The 21,675-nt window shown below is 43.2% G+C and overlaps 1 protein-coding gene across 1 annotated transcript in view; it reads right to left on the reverse strand.

Moving 5' to 3' along the window:
- LOC117517266 (enteropeptidase-like) overlaps window positions 1–21,675 on the reverse strand; it is a 213,141-nt gene that overhangs the window by 87,147 nt on the left and 104,319 nt on the right. Inside the window, exon 15 of the mRNA XM_034178213.1 lies at window positions 15,675–15,736. Coding sequence (XP_034034104.1) covers window positions 15,675–15,736 — 62 coding nt within the window. The remainder of the gene's footprint in view (window positions 1–15,674; window positions 15,737–21,675) is intronic.

Genomic DNA, 21,675 nt, shown 5'->3' on the forward strand with positions numbered 1-21,675 from the left:
CTCCCTGTATTTGCTTCCCCTGGGGTCCATTATCAGAAAGCATAGCATCAGCTTCCGTTGCTATGCTGATGACAGCCAGCTATATGTCCCCCCAAAGAAAAATGATGCCTCTTCTCTTCAGCCCCTTTTGTCCGTCTTGAGGATGTTAAAGCCTGGATGGCACTGAATTTTCTTAATTTTAATGAAAAGAAAACGGAGGTGATTGTTTTTGGCCCTAGCAGCTCCTGTTCTTCCTCACCTGTCGATCTGGGGCCTTTGTCAGCCTTTTCAAAATCTATTGTCACAAACTTGGGTTTTAAGATGGACAACGATTTTAAACTGGCCCACCAAATCAGTGCAGTAGTCAGATCGAGTTTCCTTCACTTAAAGCAGCTTGCTAAGGTTAAACCTTTCTTGCACAGCAGCAATTTGAAACAGCAATCCATGCTTTATTACCTCTCGGATGGATTACTGTAATACTCTTCATTACAGAATTAGCCAGTCCTCCTTGCACGTCTCCAGCTAGTTCAGAATGCTGCCGCCGGTCTGCTAGCTGGTGCACGTAAGAGGGAGCACATTACACCTGTCCTGGCCTCCCTCCACTGGCTGCCTGTGCATTTTAGAATTCATTTTAAGATTCTATTGTTTTTAAATATTTAAATGGCCTTGCCCCGCCCTACCTCTCTGAGCTGCTTCATCTTCATGCCCCTGCTCGCCACCTCTGGTCAGCTGATCAGCTCCTCGTGGAGGTTCAAGCATATGCTCAGAGGGGACCGAGCTTTTTCTGTTGTGGTTCCAAAGATGTGGAACGATCTACCGCTCCACAGACAGGCCTCTTCACTTTCTGTTTTTAAAACCAATCTTAAAACCCACTTTTATGCACTGGATTTTAACCCAGAATGAGAGCTCAATCTGTTTTGTTGTTTTAACTGATTTACTTGTTTTAGTTTTAAATTTTTGGGCTTGTTTTTATTTGTACTTTGTGGTTTGTTGTCCCCTCGTGTACAGCACTTTGTCTCAGCTCCAGCTGTTTTTTAAAGTGCTTTATAAATAAAGTTGATTTGATTTGATCTAGTTAGCACCCTCCTAATGATAGAGCAGCTGTCTCTCCTAACGGTGGGATTGACGCCTCTCCTGATGACTCTCCTCATGACGTGAATGACTCATTACCATGAACAAAAGACTGAAACTGCTTTGACCTGAGTACCCCATTGTAAACAGGGACAAAGCGTGTCTCAGACCCCCTCCCTGGTTAAGGCTGGGTTTCAACTGTTTCACATACAATGCCTCCTTCACTTCTCTCTCAAACCATTTCTTTTCTCTGGCTAAGAATTTAACTTCCTTGTCCTCAAACATGTGGATAGTGTCTTTAACTGCTGACTGAGGTCCAACGGTGCCCTCTCTGCGGTGCTGGTATAGCCTTTTGTGTCATGGCTGCTTAGTCTCACCTATGTTGTGTTCGTTACAGTTTTTCTGACATCTGATAGAATACACTAAATTGCTCTGTTTGTAACTAGGGATCCTGTCCTTAGGGTGAACTAATTTCTGTCTCAAGGTGTTACCACATTTAAAGTAAACTGGGATTTTGTGCTGTCTGAAGATCCTCTGTAGTTTTTCCCCTACTCCTGCTAAATAAGGGAGAGACACTCCTCTTCTTCTTGGCTCCATCTCCTGTCTGTCTGGTCTCTTTGTTCTTTGGGACTTCTGCACTTTATCAAGGAACCATCGTGGGTACCCACATAATGTGAGTGCTTTTAACCCAAGCAACAGGAAGATGAGGACTTTACAGAGCACATCAAGTCAGTGGACCCCAATACCAAGCTCACACGTGAGGATGCCAAAAACAACCATTTAGCCTTCTTGGACTGTGATGTTACGATTGGAGAGAACAGGCAGCTCCAGACAGGGGTTTACAGAAAACCCACTCACACTGACCAATATCTGCTCTTTGGCTCAAACCACCCCTTGAACACAAGCTCGGGGAGATCAGGAGGCTTCAACACAGAGCCCTACAGGTGCCCACAACTACAGAGGGAAGGGCTAACGAACAACATGTACAGAAAGCCCTCACAGTATGTGGGTACCCACAATGGTCCCTGGATAATGTGCAGAAGTCAGGAAAACTGTAACGAACACTACATAGGTGAGACTAAGCAGCTGTTACACAAAAGGCTATACCAGCACTGCAGAGGGCACTGGTGGACCTCAGTCTGCAGTTCATCTCCACCTTAAAGACACTAACCACACGTTTGAGGACAAGGAACTTAAAATCTTAGCCAGAGAAAGAAAATGGTTTGAGAGAGCAGAGAAGGAGCCATTGTAGGTAAAACAGTTGAAACCTAGCCTTAACCGGGGAGGGGGCTGAGACACACTGTTTACAATGGGATACTCAGGTCAAAGCAGTTTCAGCCTTTTCTTCATGGTAATGAGTCATTCACATCATCAGGAGAGTCATCAGGAGAGGCGTCAGTCCTGTTGTTAGGAGGGACAGCTGCCCTGTCATAGGTGCTAATTAGAGCAATTGTTTAGTCACTGTCCTATAGCAGTCTGCCTCTTGGTAGGAGGGGTCTGGTTAGGTTTAAAACTCCAGCTTTTGTGGCTTCTGTCATTCTTCAGTCTTTCAGAATTTCAGCTGAGGAAACTTCTGCAATTTGAAGCAAAACATCCTCGCGTCAAGCAACCCAGTCCAGTTGAAGATTCAAGCTTCTCTACTATGGAAACCACCTGGACAACTGAGAGCCTTCACAGAAAGTGAGTGAGTACGATCTTGATAGCCGACATTATGAATAACTTGTGATGCCCTTTTTTGAAGAATAATTGGTGATTTCATTGAACTGATATAGTTATTACCTCAAATTTCTACACAGTAATTGAAATACGGTCAGACAGTGGAACAGTATAATATGCTGAGTGATTTATGATCCAGAACATGTTTTGCTTTGTTTAACAGTGAAATGCTTCTTAATACTTTAGTTTGTATATATTTGATGTATGGTTTCCAACTGATTTTCTCATCTATTAGTACCCCAAGAAATTTATTTTCATCAACCCTTTCAATCTGCACCCCATCTATCTGTATTTGTACTTGCTCATTGGTTCTGCAGTCCCAAATAACATTAGTTTTCTTTTATTTAGGTTCAATGACAATTTGTTTCGGTCAAACCATATTTTCAATTTGTTCATTCCTTCAGTGATTTCCTCAACCATTTCTTTTAAATTCTCCCCAGAACATAAAATATTCGTGTCATCAGCAAACAACACCAGTTTGAGTAGCTATGATACCTTACAAATATCATTTATATACAATATAAATAGTTTTAAGCCCCAACACTGACCCCTGTGGTTCCCCACAAACAATGTTTAAACATTCAGAACTGACATCACCCATCTTAATAAACTGCTCTCTCTGTTGTAAATAGCTTCTAACCCAGTTTGATACAATACCTCTGATGCCATATCTTTCCAGTTTTCTAATTAATATTTCATGGTTGTTTGTGTCAAAGGCTTTCTTAATATCAATAAATATCCCAACTGCATATTTCTTTTGTTCAATGGCATTTGTGATTTCTTCAATTGCTTGTATTATACTGATAATGATGTACTGTTTGATGTAAAACCTTTTTGGTTATCTGAGAGTAATTTGTGCTTTTCAATGAATATATCCAATCTATTATTAAAGAGTTTTTCAAGTATTCTGGAAAATTGTGGAAGTAAATACACAGGTCTGTAGTTGTTGAAATGATGCTTGTTCCAGGGTTTTGTACAGTGGAATGACTTTGGCTATTTTCATCTTGTTTGGGAATGAACCAGTTTGAAATGATAAATTACAGATGTATGTTAAAGGTTTTGAGATCCCTTCAATGACCTCTTTTACTGTTGCTATATCAATGTCATTATAATCCGTTGATGTTTGTTTTTTTACATTTTTTAACAATATCTAATATTTCTTTCTCCTCCACTTGTTGTGTGGGCCGCCAGAAGAGGAGGTACTGCTGGCCCACCACCACCAGAGGGCGCCCTGCCTGGAGTGCGGGCTCCAGGCACCAGAGGGCGCTGCCGCCTCACAGGAGCAGCCAAGGTGACAGCTGTCACCCATCAACCAAAACAGCTGATATCCATCAGCTGAAGGGTATATCAGCTGGACGGCATCTCCACCTCATTGCCGAGATATCGCTCTACCAAGGAGGTAACGTACTCAGCCAATTGTAAATAAAGCCAATATTTATAAGCCAATAAAGCTTATAGTTAGGGCTGGATCAGGTGACCCTGAACCATCCCTTAGTTATGCTGCTATAGACGTAGACTGCTGGGGGGTTCCCATGATGCACTGTTTCTTTTTCTTTTTGCTCTGTATGCACCACTCTGCATTTAATCATTAGTGATCGATCTCTGCTCCCCTCCACAGCATGTCTTTTTCCTGGTTCTCTCCCTCAGCCCCAACCAGTCCCAGCAGAAGACTGCCCCTCCCTGACCTGGTTCTGCTGGAGGTTTCTTCCTGTTAAAAGGGAGTTTTTCCTTCCCACTGTAGCCAAGTGCTTGCTCACAGGGGGTCGTTTTGACCGTTGGGGTTTTACATAATTATTGTATGGCCTTGCCTTACAATATAAAGCGCCTTGGGGCAACTGATTGTTGTGATTTGGCGCTATATAAAAAAAAAATTGATTGATTGATTGAATTGTGTTGTTTTCTTGACAGTAATACTTTGTTGCTTTGCACAGAAAGAAGAACAGCAGGAGACTGTATTTTGCAATAAGTACTCGCATTCCTGCACTACAGTGTTGTTGTTGATTAGAGATGGAGGTGGTGTTTCCACCCTACGTGTTGCTGGGTGCAGCCGCACCCACATCTGACTGTTTCTGTTCCTCGCCAGCAGTACCGGATCCGACGAGCGGAGGCAGTGGCCACCTGGGAGTTCGGGACTTGGCGTCCAGTATTCCCGGGGTCCGGTGGCGGAGAAATCGGGTGGTTCCGGTTCGACTCGGACAGACGTCTCCTATCGTCGAGCCTGCCCACACGACACCATTGGAATCGGTTATAACCACAATTGTAATCTGTTGTGTTTGTTGTGCGTATTCACAACAGTAAAGCTTTGTTATTTGACTTACTCCATTGTCCGTTCATTTGCGCCCCCTGTTGTGGGTCCGTGTTCCTACACTTTCACAACACCACTGCTTTGAGAAATATTGAATTATATTTTCGTTCTATCAATACATCCATGTTTTTCCCAACTGTCCTTGGATCAGAGATTTTTCCTGCAAGATCAGGTCCAACATTTCCAAAAAAATTATTTACAGTTGTGCTCAAAAGTTTACATACCCTGGCAGAAGTTTAGTTTTTTTGGCCATTTTTCAGAGAATATGAATGATAACACAAAAACTTTCTTTTTCACATCACTACTCATAGATTAGATTAGATTAGATAAGCCTTTATTCATCCCTCAATGGGGAAATTTCAGATTTCCACACTTACATTCCACATACAAACAGCAATTGATCTACAATTATTACTTGTTTACCGTAATAATGGCACACATCAGAATTAGGACAACACATATACATTTCACATTGTTTATGTGCACTGAACTTGAAACAGTCCGTTTTCTAATTGAGGCGATGTGAGTGTGTTGGTAGCCGCTGCAACTATCAAGTCGCGCTGCCTGCCAGCTTGGGAAGAACGGAGGCCAGCCACAGGAAGGGAGGGGCAGGAAAGAGGTGAGAGGAGAAAAATGGAGCATGCTTCAGTCCATGTGTAGTCTGTCAGTTTATTGTCCTTGTTGGTTGAGATAAGAATGGAGCTGAATAATCTCACCAGAGCCTGGATAAATTCCTCTGGAGGTAAACAGTGGGCAATTGACCTTGATACTAGATAGCCTGTAGTGTTGCAGCCGAGCAGTGAAAAACACTATTAACAGTTCCACTCACACAGCCAAATCCCAATTCTGAATTAAGAATATTCCCAATACTGAATTAAGAATATTCACCGGCCTCCGAAATGTTCAGCTTCAACTGCAAGGCAAGCATCAGCTCCAAGGTGTCATCCAATTTGCATCTGAGTACAAGAGTCAATGCAGTCTGAGAATGCATTACCTTGCCAACCTTGTTAATCATGACAGACAAGCGAGGGCCCGTGGTTCTTGATGCCACCATCTTGCCAATTTTCCGGAAGATCAGGGCAGCACATAAGCCAAAAAGTACCAGCCCTGCTGCCATGAGACCAAAAATGAATAAATCCTCGACATCCTCAATGGAGAAAGGCGCCAAGCATGCCACATGCCAGGAACTCCAGGAGTTGAGGACATAGCCCGCAGGATACATTCCATCTGGGCAGGCAGGATCCCCCGGTCCTGACCTTCTTGTAGAAAAAATAGTGTCAATAGCATTCAGAGACCAGCTGATCAACTCCATGGTTAATCCAATAGTAGTCCAATAGATCCAGAATCCACTATAGTTTTGAGGAATTCACAGTCTGGTGGAGTAGGGACTTGAAGGTTAAAAGCAGAGAGATAAGGGAGACTGGAGGAGATGCGACCGCCCTCGTCGGAGTCCCAAGCTGAAAAAGTGGAGTAGAGCAGAGAAGGATTTTCACCAAACAGATCAGATCCAGGCTTGCATCTCAGATGTACCTTCTGGCAATTTGCAGCTAAACTTTCAGGTCTTCTTTTTAGGAAAATCCCCCTATACCACTTCATCATGAAGATGGACTTCTTGTACAGTCACTCAGTTTTTGAGAACTGTCTACTCCATGCAGATTTACCATAAAGTGTCATACTGTTTGTATTTCTTTGTAATTGATGTAAATAAAGTCCGAAACATATTCAGTGGCAGCTTCACCATCAGAGAGCCTCGTCCACAAACCACCACAAAAGACTCCAAGCAGTATTAAGAACAGGGGTATGTAAACTTTGGATCAGGTTCATTTGGGTAGTTTCTGTTGTCATTATGATTTGAAAGAGTAACACAGTTTTTGCCAATAAATGGCTTCACCCAACCACTAACCATGAGCGAAAAAAAGCTGTGTTATTGTTCATGTTCTCTGAAAAATTGCAATAAAAAAAAAAATCTGCTAAGGATGTAAACTTTTGAGCAGAACTGTCAATTGACAGGTGGTTTGTTACCGTATGAGAGGTGGCATTGGATTACCTGTATGACCAAGGTGGTTTCATGATCAGGTTTGACAAGCTTTAATCTTGCACAAAGTGTTGATAATATAAAGACCACAGTTCTTTAAGGTTCTCTGGTACTGGCCAGGTCTTTAGGGCTTCAATCTTTTCTGGGTCTGTTTCAACCCCATGTTGACACAATGTGACCTAGGTATCTCACAGACGTCTGAAAGAATTTATATTTCTGGAGATAACTTCAGTCTATACTCTTTTCAGTTGGTGCATCACCTGTAGCAGTCTTGACTCATGCTCTTCCAGGGTGTCTGAAAAGACTATGAGGTCATCAATGAGAACCAATGCCTCTCACCAGTTGAGATCTCCCATGCATCTCTCCATAAGCCGTTGGAATGTACTGAGTGCATTAGTGATTCCTTGTGGCATTCTGTTGAATTCCCAGAATCCTAGGGGGCATACAAATGCAGTTTTTTGCTTATCAGCTGCCTCCATCTCAATCTGGTAGTAACTTGTCATTAAGTCAAGCACGGAGAACCGTTTTGAGCCAGTCAACAAAGAAAACACTTCCTCCAAGTTTGGCAATGCATAGGCATCTTTTATAGTTTTGAAACTGAGTTTTCGGAAGTCAATACACAGACGCACAGAACCATTCTTCTTACGAACCACGACTATGGGGGATGCAGATGGGGACTCTGACTCCCATATGATCCCAGGAATCCAGAAGCTCCTGCAGGTGCTTTCGGACTGCATCAATGTCATAGGGATGGATGGGTCTAGGTCAGTGTTTGAAGGGTGTATCATCACTGAGCTTGATGTGATGCTTCACTCTGTCAGTGTGGCCAATATCCAATAATGGTGTTGTGCAAAGACCTTCGGCATTGAATTTAGCTGCTTTGTGATTCTGTCTTTCCATTCAGGTGGCACAGGGAATCGCCAAAATCGAAACTCATCTTATTGGTCTTGGGGGCATTTGAGGCTGCAGATTCCGCTTTCATCACTTTCTGAACTGCATGAAGCTCAGCCAACACTGTCCTTGGGGGGATTGTGATGTCATTGGTAGTCTCATTTCTTAACAGAACTGGTAAGCGATGAGGACTTTTTACAGGTATTGTGCACAGGGAACTAGCCACTAGCAATCCACTAGGGGAGAATATGATGAAGAAGGCTCCACAGCAACCCACTTCTCACTAGCAGTACCACTCACATGGATGAGACCCTCAAGAACCATTGTGCTGCTGGCTGGAAGGACTTCAGGTGCAGTGCCTTTGACCTTCAACCATCCGAGGACACCAGTGTCTGCTTGACATTGTCACACTTCAAGGATTTTCAAAACTACTTTGTAACCGAGAAGAAATGACTCACAGGAACATCCATTTTCTTCAACAAAATTGGTATAGACTACATCTCGTGCATTGGTGCCAATGAGGATCTGAGGCATGTCATCCACATCAGGTACCACCAAAGCCAAAGTGGGTACTTCAGTCTCCACACCCAAGAACTCCTCTTTGAAGGTCAGGCTTAATTCCACATATCTAAGGTAGGGTACTGCTTGTCCGTTGGCTCCCTTGACTTCCAAATCCACTTCCAAAAGCTAATTCAGGGACTTTAGCTCATGCTGAGGTAAGTGACTCTCATATAATGACTGTAGAATGGTGGTCACTTGGGATCCTGTGTCCAGTAAACAGCTAAAATCATGGTTTCCAATAGTAACCTGAGCAGTGCATTTTGTCCCTATCAGTTTTGGAGGCAGTCTTTGGGATGCTTTCCCAACATAGCAACTCTTTCAGCCACTCTCTTGGTTATTTTAGGGCTCTTGTGTTGTGTCTCAGTCCCTGTTTTCCCTGTCACAGGGACATCTAGTAGTTTAACTGCCGGGCAGCTGTGCGGTTATTTTGATGGTCCCATTGCTGTTACTTCCCTTTAAGCAACTGCCTCTTTTCTTCAACCAAATGAGATTTGGTTCATTCTCACAATTGACTGAAAGGTGTCCGTCTTCTCCGCAGTGGAAACAGTACCAAGGACAAGGCCTGCTGGTTGTAACTTCCCCAAAACTTGACTGTACATGCACCTGTTGGCTGAGAGGGTGGTGTTCAACTTTCATGGAGCCTTCTCTTGAATGGACTGATCTCACTGTCCTTTGGTTTTTGGAACAAGATGTAGTCATTTGGGTTTGTAGCTTGGCAACCTGCTGCTTTAGTGCCTTTATCTCTGCTGTTTCTGGGCTGTTATCCTTGGGCTCAGCCTGTGTTGTTTTCATATCAGCTCTTGGGCTTGAATGGCAGCAATCTGGTTCTTGAGTGTGCAGACTTCAGCTGTCTGATAGTATTTAACTTTGGTCTTGGGAGGGGCTGTAGTTTGTATTATTGAAACTTGAGCTTATATGTCATTAAGCTGTTTCTTAAGCAGCTCAGTGTCTGGTATCTCTCTCCCGTGTATGTCACAGGAACATGCTGACTGGTGGTGCAGGGCAGTTTGTAGCTTAGGAACAGTGGGAAATTGCTTATGTATCCCAAGATGTTTTCTCATGCGATTGTTGTTTGTTGCTTGTTTTTCTTCCTCTGTTCTAATGTGCAGCACCAGCTCAGCAAAGGATGGGGGTCTACTTGTCAATCAATCAATCAATCAATTTTATTTATATAGCGCCAAATCACAACAAACAGTTGCCCCAAGGCGCTTTATTGTAAGGCAAGGCCATACAATAATTACGTAAAAACCCCAACAGTCAAAACGACCCCCTGTGAGCAAGCACTTGGCGACAGTGGGAAGGAAAAACTCCCTTTTAACAGGAAGAAACCTCCAGCAGAACCAGGCTCAGGGAGGGGCAGTCTTCTGCTGAGACTGGTTGGGGCTGAGGGAGAGAACCAGGAAAAAGACATGCTGTGGAGGGGAGCAGAGATCAATCACTAATGATTAAATGCAGAGTGGTGCATACAGAGCAAAAAGAGAAAGAAACACTCAGTGCATCATGGGAACCCCCCAGCAGTCTAAGTCTATAGCAGCATAACTAAGGGATGGTTCAGGGTCACCTGATCCAGCCCTAACTATAAGCTTTAGCAAAAAGGAAGTTTTAAGCCTAATCTTAAAAGTAGAGAGGGTGTCTGTCTCTCTGATCTGAATTGGGAGCTGGTTCCACAGGAGAGGAGCCTGAAAGCTGAAGGCTCTGCCTCCCATTCTACTCTTACAAACCCTAGGAACTACAAGTAAGCCTGCAGTCTGAGAGCGAAGCGCTCTATTGGGGTGATATGGTACTATGAGGTCCCTAAGATAAGATGGGACCTGATTATTCAAAACCTTATAAGTAAGAAGAAGAATTTTAAATTCTATTCTAGAATTAACAGGAATGTTGTGTGGGCCGCTGAAGAGGAGGTACTGCTGGCCCACCACCACCAGATGGCACCCTGCTTGGAGTGCGGGTTTCAAGCACGAGAGGGGCCGGAACCAGTGGAGTGACAGCTGTCATCATCACCACCAGCTGTCACTCATCAACATCAACCTCCATAAAAGCCGGACTGCAACTCCACCTCCCCGCCGAGAAATCATCTACCATACAGGTAATTTCTCTGCTAAGCTTAACTGTGACTAATAGTCTGATCTCATTTGCAGCCGTTTTCCTGTGACGGTGTCCTTATCTGCGGTATTGGCGTTTGGTGTGGACTGCGACGGCTTCGCCTCACACCCCAAACCAGATAAGTGGTTTCACAGGAGCTGTACGAGTGTGTGATTGGAGGTGGAGGTTCTCCCTCCTAACTGAACACAGACTGTGGGATTACTGAGTGTGCGTACTCACACTCATCAAACTGTTTCTGTTCTCTGCCAGCAGTACCGGGTCTGACTGCTGAAGACAGTGGCCACCTGGGGCGCAGGGCTTGGCGGCTCCGGTGTTCTTCAGATCCGTTGGTGGTGGAAGCTGTGTGGGTTCCGGCTCTTCTATCACCAGACGTCTTCTATCTTCGAGCCTGCCACACGCCACCTTGTGTATGATTGACATTCCGCACTATTGTTATTGTCTATACTTCGTTGTGCGCTTCACAACATTAAATTGTTACTTTTTGGCTTATCCATTGTCCGTTCATTAACGCCCCCTGTTGTGGGTCCGTGTCACGACACTTTCCCAACAAGGAAGCCAATGAAGAGAGGCCAATATGGGTGAGATATGCTCTCTCCTTCTAGTCCCCGTTAGTACTCTAGCTGCAGCATTTTGAATTAACTGAAGGCTTTTAAGGGAACTTTTAGGACAACCTGATAATAATGAATTACAATAGTCCAGCCTAGAGGAAATAAATGCATGAATTAGTTTTTCAGCATCACTCTGAGACAAGACCTTTCTAATTTTAGAGATATTGCGTAAATGCAAAAAAAGCAGTCCTACATATTTTTTAATATGCGCTTTGAATGACATATCCTGATCAAAATTGACTCCAAGATTTCTCACAGTATTACTAGAGGTCAGGGTAATGCCATCCAGAGTAAGTATCTGGTTAGACACCATGTTTCTAAGATTTGTGGGGCCAAGTACAATAACTTCAGTTTTATCTGAGTTTAAAAGCAGGAAATTAGAGGTCATCCATGTCTTTATGTCTGTAAGACAATCCTGCAGTTTAGCTAATTGGTGTGTGTCCTCTGGCTTCATGGATAGATAAAGCTGGGTATCATCTGCGTAACAATGAAAATTTAAGCAATGCCGTCTAATAATACTGCCTAAGGGAAGCATGTATAAAGTGAATAATGTTGTGTGGGCCGCTGAAGAGGAGGTACTGCTGGCCCACCACCACCAGATGGCGCCCTGCTTGGAGTGCGGGCTTCAAGCACGAGAGGGCGCCGGAGCCACTGGGAGTGACAGCTGTCACTCATCATCAGCACCAGCTGTCACTCATTCATCTCATCACCATCACCATCACCATAAAGGCCGGACTGCAACTCCACCTCCTCGCCGAGAAATCAGCTACCATTCAGGTAACATTCTCTGCTGTACTTAACACTGACTAATAGTCTGAACTTCTTTGCAGCCGTTTTCCTGTGGGTGTTGCCTTATCTGTGGGATTGGCGTTTGGTGTGATCAGCGACGGCTTCGCTTCACACCCCAACCAGATAAGTGGTTAGACAGGAGCTGCACGAGTGTGTGATTGGAGGTGGAGGTGCTCCCTCCTAACTGTATACAGACTGTGGGATTACTGAGTGTGCGAACTCACACTCATCAGGACTGTCTCTGTTCTCTGCCAGCAGTACCGGGTCTGACTGCTGAAGACAGCGGCCACCTGGGGCGCAGGGCTTGGTGGCTCCGGTGTTCTTCAGCTCCGTTGGTGGTGGAAGCTGTGTGGGATCCGGCTCTTCTCTTGCCAGGTGTCTTCTATCGTTGAGCCTGCCCACACGTCACTTTGTGTATAATTGACAGTCCACCATATTGTTATTGTCTGTACGTCCTTCTGCGATTCACAACATTAAATTGTTACTTTTTGGCTTATCCACTGTCCGTTCATTACCGCCCCCTGTTGTTGGTCCGTGTCACGACACTTTCACAACAAATAAAATTGGTCCTAGCACAGAACCTTGTGGAACTCCATAATTAACCTTAGTCTGTGAAGAAGATTCCCCATTTACATGAACAAATTGTAATCTATTAGATAAATATGATTCAAACCACCGCAGCGCAGTGCCTTTAATACCTATTTGTGTTCTGTTCTAGTTGGAGGTCAGTGATCAGGCCATTATTCCAACAGCCACAGCAGTACTGCTTCAAGAGATATCAATTCCGTTCACTCTCTGCGATGCCACCTCTTCTAACCACTGTACTCAAGGTGACTTGTAGGTGGTGTAGGTAAGCAGAAGGCTTTTCATCATCAGCAGAGAAGTTTCCATTGCTTGAGGTGGTGCTTTAACTCCCTTGTCTTCTTGATCTAGGGCTGTTGGCTCAGAGCATACTAGTGGGCCATGATGTTCTGTTTCAAAATCAGCAGACAGTGTTGCCTTTACTGAACAGATCTTCATCAGTTCTTCCTGGAGCACCTCTTCAAATGACTTTCCACTCCTGCAAGCAATAGCGTGCAGTTCTTCAAGATAGTCCTTTGTGGCACTATCACTGGCTGTGAGAGTGTAAACACTATCTAAGGCATGTACATGGAAAGTGATATCAGGGTTAACTGAGCTGTTATACTCTAGTGGTAGTAGGGGTCTCAGTGTGTGCATAGTGGAACTGTATGCAAACGCGACTATGAAATTGCAGTGAAGCTGATTTTGGGTCATCAATAAGCACTACTCTGTTGACAGAACCATACGCTGCTAACTTTTTTCAGTTTCTTCATCAAGTGCTGTTTGCGTTACGCCACTAACAATGACTGAGTTAGGGACAATTATCTTTTTGTCCCTCACTATATCCATTGTGTTATTGTCTCTCTTTCTTATTTGTTTATTTATTTATTACTTTTGCTACTCAATAATACTCAAATTCTCCTGGCTGGCTCGCTACAATTATGTAACCAAATTCAGACCTAATTACTGCATTAGATTAGATATACTTTATTGATCTCACAATGGAGAAATTACATTTACACTCCAGTTACCTCAGACAGCAATTAGTCCACAATTATTACTTGTTTACCGTAATAATGGCACACATCAGAATTAAAGGCAACACATACACATTTGACATTGTTTATGTGCACTAAGTTTGAAGAAGTCCATTATCCGAATTGAGGCAAGTGGGTGAAGGCCACACAGCAACCCTGAGATGCGCCGCCAACAGCTTGGGGGGAGACGTGGGCTGCAGCAAAAACTGCACCACCCCCGCCGAAGGGGGAAGGAATGACATTGGTGGGTGCCGGAAAGGGAGGTGTTGATGGGGAGGAGGGGTGGGGGAAGGGAATGGAACATGCTTCAGTCCTGTGAAAAGCAGTTTATTGTCTTTGTGAGATGAGATAAGAAACAGCCAATGTTCCCCAGGCCGAGACAAATCCCTCTGGAGGAGACAGTCGGGCAAGTTGACCTTCAGGCTTGATAAGCCTGTAAAGTTATGGTTACAGCAGTGAAATCACTTTTTAACAGTTCCACTTGCACAACCAAATCCCAATTATGAATTAAGAATATTCCAAATTAATGATAAGAAAATTCACTGGCCTCTGAAATCTTCAGCTCCAAGATGTCATCCAATTTGCGTCTGAGTTCAAGAGTCATTGCAGTCTGAGAATGCACTGCCTTGCCAACCTCGTTAATCATGACAGACAAGCAAGGGGCCGTGGTTTTTGATGCCACCGTCTTGCCAATTCTCCGGTAGATCAGGGCACATAAGCCAAAAAGTACCAGCCCTGCTACCATGAGACCAAAAATGAATTAATCCTCAACCTCAACGGAGAAAGGCACCAAGCATGCCACATGCCACAAACTCCAGGAGTCGAGGACATAGCCCGCAGGATACGTTCTATCTGGGCAGGTAGGATCCCCTGGTCCTGACCTTCTTGTAGAAAAAATAGTGTCAATAGCGTTCAGAGACCAGCTGATCAATTCCATGGTTAATCCAATAGTAGTCCAGTAGATCCAGAATCCAATATAATTTGAGGAATTCACAGTCTGGTGAAGTAGGGACTTGAAGGTCAAAGGCAGAGAACAGAGATAACGGAGAGTGGAGGAGATGTGGCCGCCCTCGTTGGAGTACCAAGCAGTCTATGTAGTCTATGTGCCACTCAGTGTCAGACACTGAGTGGCACATAGACTGCATTAACAATGAGCATTTGGACCAGTGTGTCAAAACAGCCTTCCAACAAGGATACAAGACAGTCCCACCCTGAGTGCTTTTAAAAATTAGCAAAATTCAAATTAGCTTGGCTCAAAAACAATCAAACCTGTCAACACAGGTGAGATGTATTGTACATAATCTCACGTTCTGTTTTAATTTATTTACTGTAATTGTTTGTTGTGTGTCTGAGGACTACAGATGGAAAGTAGTGTTTAGCTAAATCTGGCATATTTACACTAAGGCATGAAAATGTACAAAGTGTTCATTAATGTGCATTGTCCTCATCAAATAAACATAAAGAAGAAAGAAAAGAAAAAAATTAGGTTCACTCTCGAGAGAATTGAGTATTTAGACTGAAAACCAAGTAGCAAGAGTAAGCGAGACTCATGGACAACAGGTAGGTTTTGTAGAACACTGCTGTATTAGTTAAGTGAGGAACATAGAATGGAATAACAAACAATAATGATAACAATAATAAAAAATGTTTTGACAATCCAATAGTAAGAGCAATTGGTACAATTGGTCTCTCAAAAAAAAAAAAGATTAAGACATATTGAATACACATTTAAATCAAATGAAAACCCTCTCAAAGGGGAAGAAATGTCTGTACATTAACTCAACTTCACATCAGTTCACTACACATCAATGACAAGGATAGTTTTCACAGCAGTACCCTAAACAATCAATTCCACAAACTCTTGTTCTCTCTTTTTTTTTTTGCCCAAGACAGAAAAAAAAAATACAAGGAATGGTCCGTAACACGTCCTTTAACGCTTGTAATTATCAGTCCTACCAGATTCTAGAAGACAGGCATAGTCCACACAAGCAGCAGCTCATCCACTGGGCTTGACTCACCACAACTGCTGAACACCACAACCACGGCCATAGCGTGGAGGAACAGCAGAAGAACTCGACTCCTTGACTCCAACACAAGCAGAGGGCAGACACACACCCACACAAAAAGATCCGGCCAGACGGTTCAATCTTAAGCTTAGTCTCCTAGCAGGTGAAAACTCAGACAGAACTCCAGGTTGATCCAGTCCTTTGAAGTTGCACCACAGACCGCACACATGGCTAAATCTCTGTCCATCCACCACAGATCCAGAAAAAGTCAGACAAACTTGTATCCTCGTGACAGAACAACTCTCCATTAGTCTCCAGAGGGCAATATTAAGGATAATCCCTCGAGTGTCTGTCTTCACTCTCAGCGTGTCGCTCTCCCCGATAACCAGCGTGGGGAACAAAAAAAAAATGACAACTCTCCAGGCCGGCTGCTGACCACACAGTAAACTGAATCGTAATTGTCCAACTACGTCCATCATGTAGGTAAAACATAAAATAGCTAAAGGGCCATTTCACTCAAAATGTCGCCTGGAGTCTGCAAAAGATGTAAAACTCGTTCACACCCACTGAACTGGAAATAATAGCTTCCAATATTAAAATTAATGTTGGGTTTTTTCACAATGCGCTATTTTATTTAAATGGTGCCACAATTATTCTTTTAAAGAATAACAATTTAATATTGTAAAATCCTTTCTTTTATTCCTTTTTCAACCTCATGTTCTAAGCCTAGTGACCTGGGTTACATGTGGCTTTGGCTTTGCATGGTAGAGTTTTAACTTGCACTTGTAGATGTAGTGACAAACTGTGTTAACTGACAATGGTTTTCTGAAGTGTTCCTGAGCCCACACAGTAAGATCCACACAATGATATCGGTTTTTAATGCAGTGCCGCCTGGGGGATCGAAGGTCACGGGCATTCACTGCTGGTTTTCGGCCTTGCCGCTTACATGTAGAAAGTTCTCCAGATTCTCTGAATCTTCTGATTATATTATAGACTGTAGTTGATGGAATCCCTAAATTCCTTGCAATTGAACTTTGGAAACATTGTTCTTAAACTGATGGACTATTTTTTTTCACGCAGTTGTTCACAAAGTAGTGATCCTCGCCCCATCTTTGCTTGTGAACGGCTGAGCCTTTTGGGGATGCTCCTTTTATACCCAATCATGACACTCACCTGTTTCCAATTAGGTGTTCTTTGAGCATTCATCAATTTTCCAATTGTTTTGTTGCCCCGTCCCAGTTTTTTTTAAATGTGTTGCAGGGATCCATTTCAAAATGAGCAAATATTTGCACAAAAACAATAAAGTTTATCAGTTTGAACATTAAATACCTTGTCTTTGTGGTGTATTCAACTGAATATCGGGTGAGGAGGATTTGAAAATCATTGTATTCTGTTTTTTTATTTACATTTCACATAATGTCCCCACTTCATTGGAATTGGGATTGTATGACAAGTGGGTGTTACTTGTGTGACAGGTGGGTGTTACCTGTATCACAGATCGGTGTTACATCTGTATGACAGTTTGGTGTTACATGTATGACAAGTGGGTGTTACAATTTTCAATTTCAATTTCAATTTATTTTCATTTATATGGTGCCAAATCACAACAGAGTTGCCTTAAGGTGCTTCACACAAGTAAAGTCTAACCTTACTAACCCCCAGAGCAACAGTGGTAACTGAAAAACTCCCTCTGAGGAAGAAACCTCAACCAGACCAGACTCAAAGGGGTGGCCCTCTGCTTGGGCCATGATACAGACATAAATTACAGAACAATTCACAAAACAAATATACAGGAAATGCTGTTGGTGCACAGGACAGGAGGGTCTCCAGCACAAATACCACACCTATCTCTGGATGGAGCTGCACCTTAAACAGAGAGTAGAGAAGCTTGAATCTTCTACTGGACTGGGTTGCTTGACGCGAGGACATTTCGCTTCTAATCACAGAAGCTTCTTCAGCTAAAATTCAAGCTCCTCTAGTGAGTAACTCAGACCACCATGTGGCAAACACACAAGATTTTGTGAATAAGATCAAGGACCTTCAGCTGGAGGCAGATGAAACTATGGTGTCATTCGATGTGACATCATTGTTCACCTTCATCCCCACTGCTGAGGCTGTCACAGCTGTGAGGCAGAGACTGCTGGAGGACGCGTCTCGACTTGAAAGGACCAAACTTACAGCAGACCACATCTGCCAACTCTTGGAGATCTGTCTTAACACCATGTATTTCCTGTTTAGGGGGAATTACTACAGGCAGATCCATGGTTGTGCGATTGGGTCTCCGGCATCCCCCATTGTGGCCAATCTGTACATGGAGTAGTGGAGAAGAGAGCCTTGGCGTGGTTCACATGCATCTGTCCCAGTCAATGGTTTTAAAGTGGAGGCCTTTACAGCGCACATCAACTCAGTGGACTTCAATATCAAGCTCACACGTGAGGATGCCAGAAACAACCATTTAGCCTTCTTGGACTGTGATGTTACGATTGGATTGAACAGGCAGCTCCAGACAGGGGTTTACAGAAAACCCACTCACACCGACCAATATCTGCTCTTTGGCTCAAACCACCCCTTGAACACAAGCTCGGGGTGATCAGGAGTCTTTAACACAGAGCCTACAGGTGCCCACAACTACAGGGAAGGGCTAAAGAATAACAATGGTAATTGTTAAGAATAACAACATGTACGGAAAGGCCTCACAGTATGTGGGTACCCACAATGGTCCCTTGATAAAGTGCAGAAGTCCCAGAGAAAAAGAGACCAGACAGACAGGAGACGGAACCAGGAAGAAGAGGTCTCCCTGATTTAGTAGGAGTAGGGGAAAAACTAGAGGATCTTCAGACAGCACAAAATCCCAGTTTACTTTAAACCCATTAACACCTTGAAACAGAAATTAGTTCACCTAAGGACAAGATCCCTAGTTACAAACAGAGCAATGTAGTGTATTCTATCAGATGTCAGGAAAACTGTAACGAACACTACATAGGTGAGATTAAGCAGCCGTTGCATAAAAGGCTACACCAGCACCACAGAGAGGGCACTGGTGGACCTCAGTCTGCAGTTCATTGCCACCTTAAAGACACTAACCACAAGTTTGAGGACAAGGAAGTTAAAATCTTAGCCAGAGAAAAGAAATGGTTTGAGAGGGGATTGAAGGAAGCTTTGTATGTGAAACAGTTCAAACCCAGCCTTAACCAGGGAGGGGGTCTGAAACATACTTGGTTCTGCTTACAATGGTGTACTCAGGTCAAAACAGTTTCAGTCATTTGTTCATGGTAATGAGTCATTCACGTTGTCAGGAGAGTCATCAGTAGAGGCGTCAGTCCCATCGTTAGGAGGGACAGCTATCCTGTCATTAGGAGGGTGCTAACTAGAGCACAATAGGTGCTAATTAGATTAATTGTTAGTCACTAGCCAATAGCAGTCTGCCTCTCAGTAGGAGGAGTCTGGTTAGGTTTAAAACTCCAGCTTTTGTGGCTTCTGTTATTCTTCTCTACAAGAGTCAAGACAGACGTCAGACTACCAGAGCAAGAATTTTAGCTGAGGAAGCTTCTGCGATTAGATACAAAATGTCCTCGCGTCAAGCAACCCAGTCCAGTCGAAGATTCAAGCTTCTCTACTATGGAAACCACCTGGACAACTGAGAGCCTACACAGAAACTTAGAGAGAGAGAGAGAGAAAAAAAAAAACAGAATCAGGCATCAGAAAGACATGAAATACAGCATAATTTGTCAGTATTACACAAGAAAAACAGGAAATATTAAGGTGATTGCCGGCCACTAGCCCTTAGCTTCACTAAAAGACCCAGAATTTAGGTAAAGTTGAGGCAGCGGACCCCTCCATTTACTAATAAAATGGATTAAAAGAGTAACCAGCGTAGAACTATTCTATGCCAGTATTCTAGCCATATGAAAGATAAAATAAGTGTGTCTTAAGTCTGGACCTGAAAGTCTCAACAGAATCTGACTGTTTTATTGACACAGGGAGATCATTCCACAGAACAGGGACATGATAAGAGAAATCTCTATGACCTGCAGACTTCTTATTCAACACTAATATTGGACTGCAGTAAACCAGAAAATAGAACATTGCAGTAGTCCAATCTAGAGGAGACAAATGCATGGATCAGGGTCTCATCATGAGCCATAGACAGGAAGGGACAAATCTTCACTATATTTCACAGGTGGAAGAAAGCAGTCCTCATAATATTTCTATACGATATTATTATATTATTGATAATATAGGTATATACGATATCTATATTATAATGTAGAGGTCAAAGGACAATGTAGGATCAAAAATTACCCCGTGGTTCCTCACTTTGTCAGTGTGATGTATGACACACAAGCCTAGGCTAAGTGTTAACTGGTCAAATTGATGCCAATGTCTCACTGGAGCAAGAACCATCAGAGTTTAAAAGTAGGAGGTTTGTAGACATCCAACTTCTCACTGATGCAAGGCAATCTTCTAAGGAATTTATGTGGATGAGATTACCAGAAGTTATCGGCATGTATAACTGAGTATCATCAGCATAGCAATGAAAGGTAATCCCAAAACACCGTAATATGTGCTCAAGGGGTGCTTTATACAGGGAGAAAAGCAGGTGACCTAAGATGGACCCCTGTGGAACCCCAAATTTCATGTCACTACTGTTAGAGTTAGTGTTACTGTACAAAACACAGTGGGAACGACTGCTCAAGAATGACGTCAACCATGCAAGGGCACTCCCGTAATCTCAAAGTGATTTTCCAGCCAATCAAGTAGAATATGATGAACCACGGTGTCAAATGCAGTACTGAGCTCTAACAGCACCAGAACCGTAGTGGTGTCTGAATCCACTGCACACAGAAGATCATTCACCACTTTAGTGAGAGCCGCCTCTGTGGAATGATATTTTATAAAAGCAGACTGCAGTGGCTCAAAGAGATTATTCTCAATAAGATAGTCCACCAGCTGCCGTGACACCACTTTTTCCAGAATTTTAGAGCAAAATGATAGATTTGATATCACCGATAATTTTTCAATACACTGGGGTCAAGATTAGGTTTCTTAAGTAATGGTTTAATCACTGCAGATTTGAAACATTTAGGAACAGATCCAGAAGTTAAAGAATGATTAATAATTTCCAGCACAGTCGGCCCAAGAGTGGGCCACAGGTCCTTAAATAGTTTTGTTGGTACAGGATCAAATAAATAGGTTGTGCTTTTGTTGACATTATGAGTTTCACCAGCACACCTAGTGAGATCAGATCAAATTCTGTAAATCTAGGTAATACCTCAGTAATGGCACCCACCTCAGTAGCAGGGTGCAGTGGCTGGGTTAAGGCATGCTGGGATATGTTTAACCCAATGTTTTCTATTTTCTTCTCAAGTAATCCAGGAAATCTTGTGCTGTAAAAGGACAGCGAACTACAGGTGGTTGTCCATGAATAAGTGTTGCCACTGTGTCAAACATGAACTTTGAGTTATGCTTGTTTTTGTTGATCAAATCAGAGTAATAGGTCCACTTTGTAGCCAGTAATGCATGCTTATAGTCCACACAAGGTGGAATACTTCTAATTTTGAACTACACCATTTCCATTCTAGACCTCTTGCCTTATGCTTGAGGTCACGCAAGTAACCACTGAACCAAGATGACTGTGTTTTGGGGGGCGTGGTTTTAACAGAGGTGGCTCAATCATGTCAAGTGTAGTTTTGAGCGCTTAAACTATCCACAAGACTGTCTACTGATTGGGTATTTGCCAAATGTGAAGCTAAGACATCAGGCAGTCTAGCTTCAAGTTCAGTCTTAGTTGAAGAGTTGATGCATCGTCGTAGTGATATATAAGATTGCTGTTCCACTAAACACAGCAGCGAAACTGTCAACTTAATAAGTGAATGAACAGAGACCACTGATGTAAGAAGCATGATTTTTAAATTTTATTGTTTGTTTTTAAAGGTCTTGAGCCCCCCAGTATTTATCTGAGCTCCTCCGTGTCAAGCCCCTGCCAGAGCACTGAGATCCACTAATCAGCTGC

The sequence above is a fragment of the Thalassophryne amazonica genome, chromosome 9 (assembly GCF_902500255.1).
Source record: "Thalassophryne amazonica chromosome 9, fThaAma1.1, whole genome shotgun sequence".
In the NCBI taxonomy this organism is placed as follows: Eukaryota; Metazoa; Chordata; class Actinopteri; order Batrachoidiformes; family Batrachoididae; genus Thalassophryne; species Thalassophryne amazonica.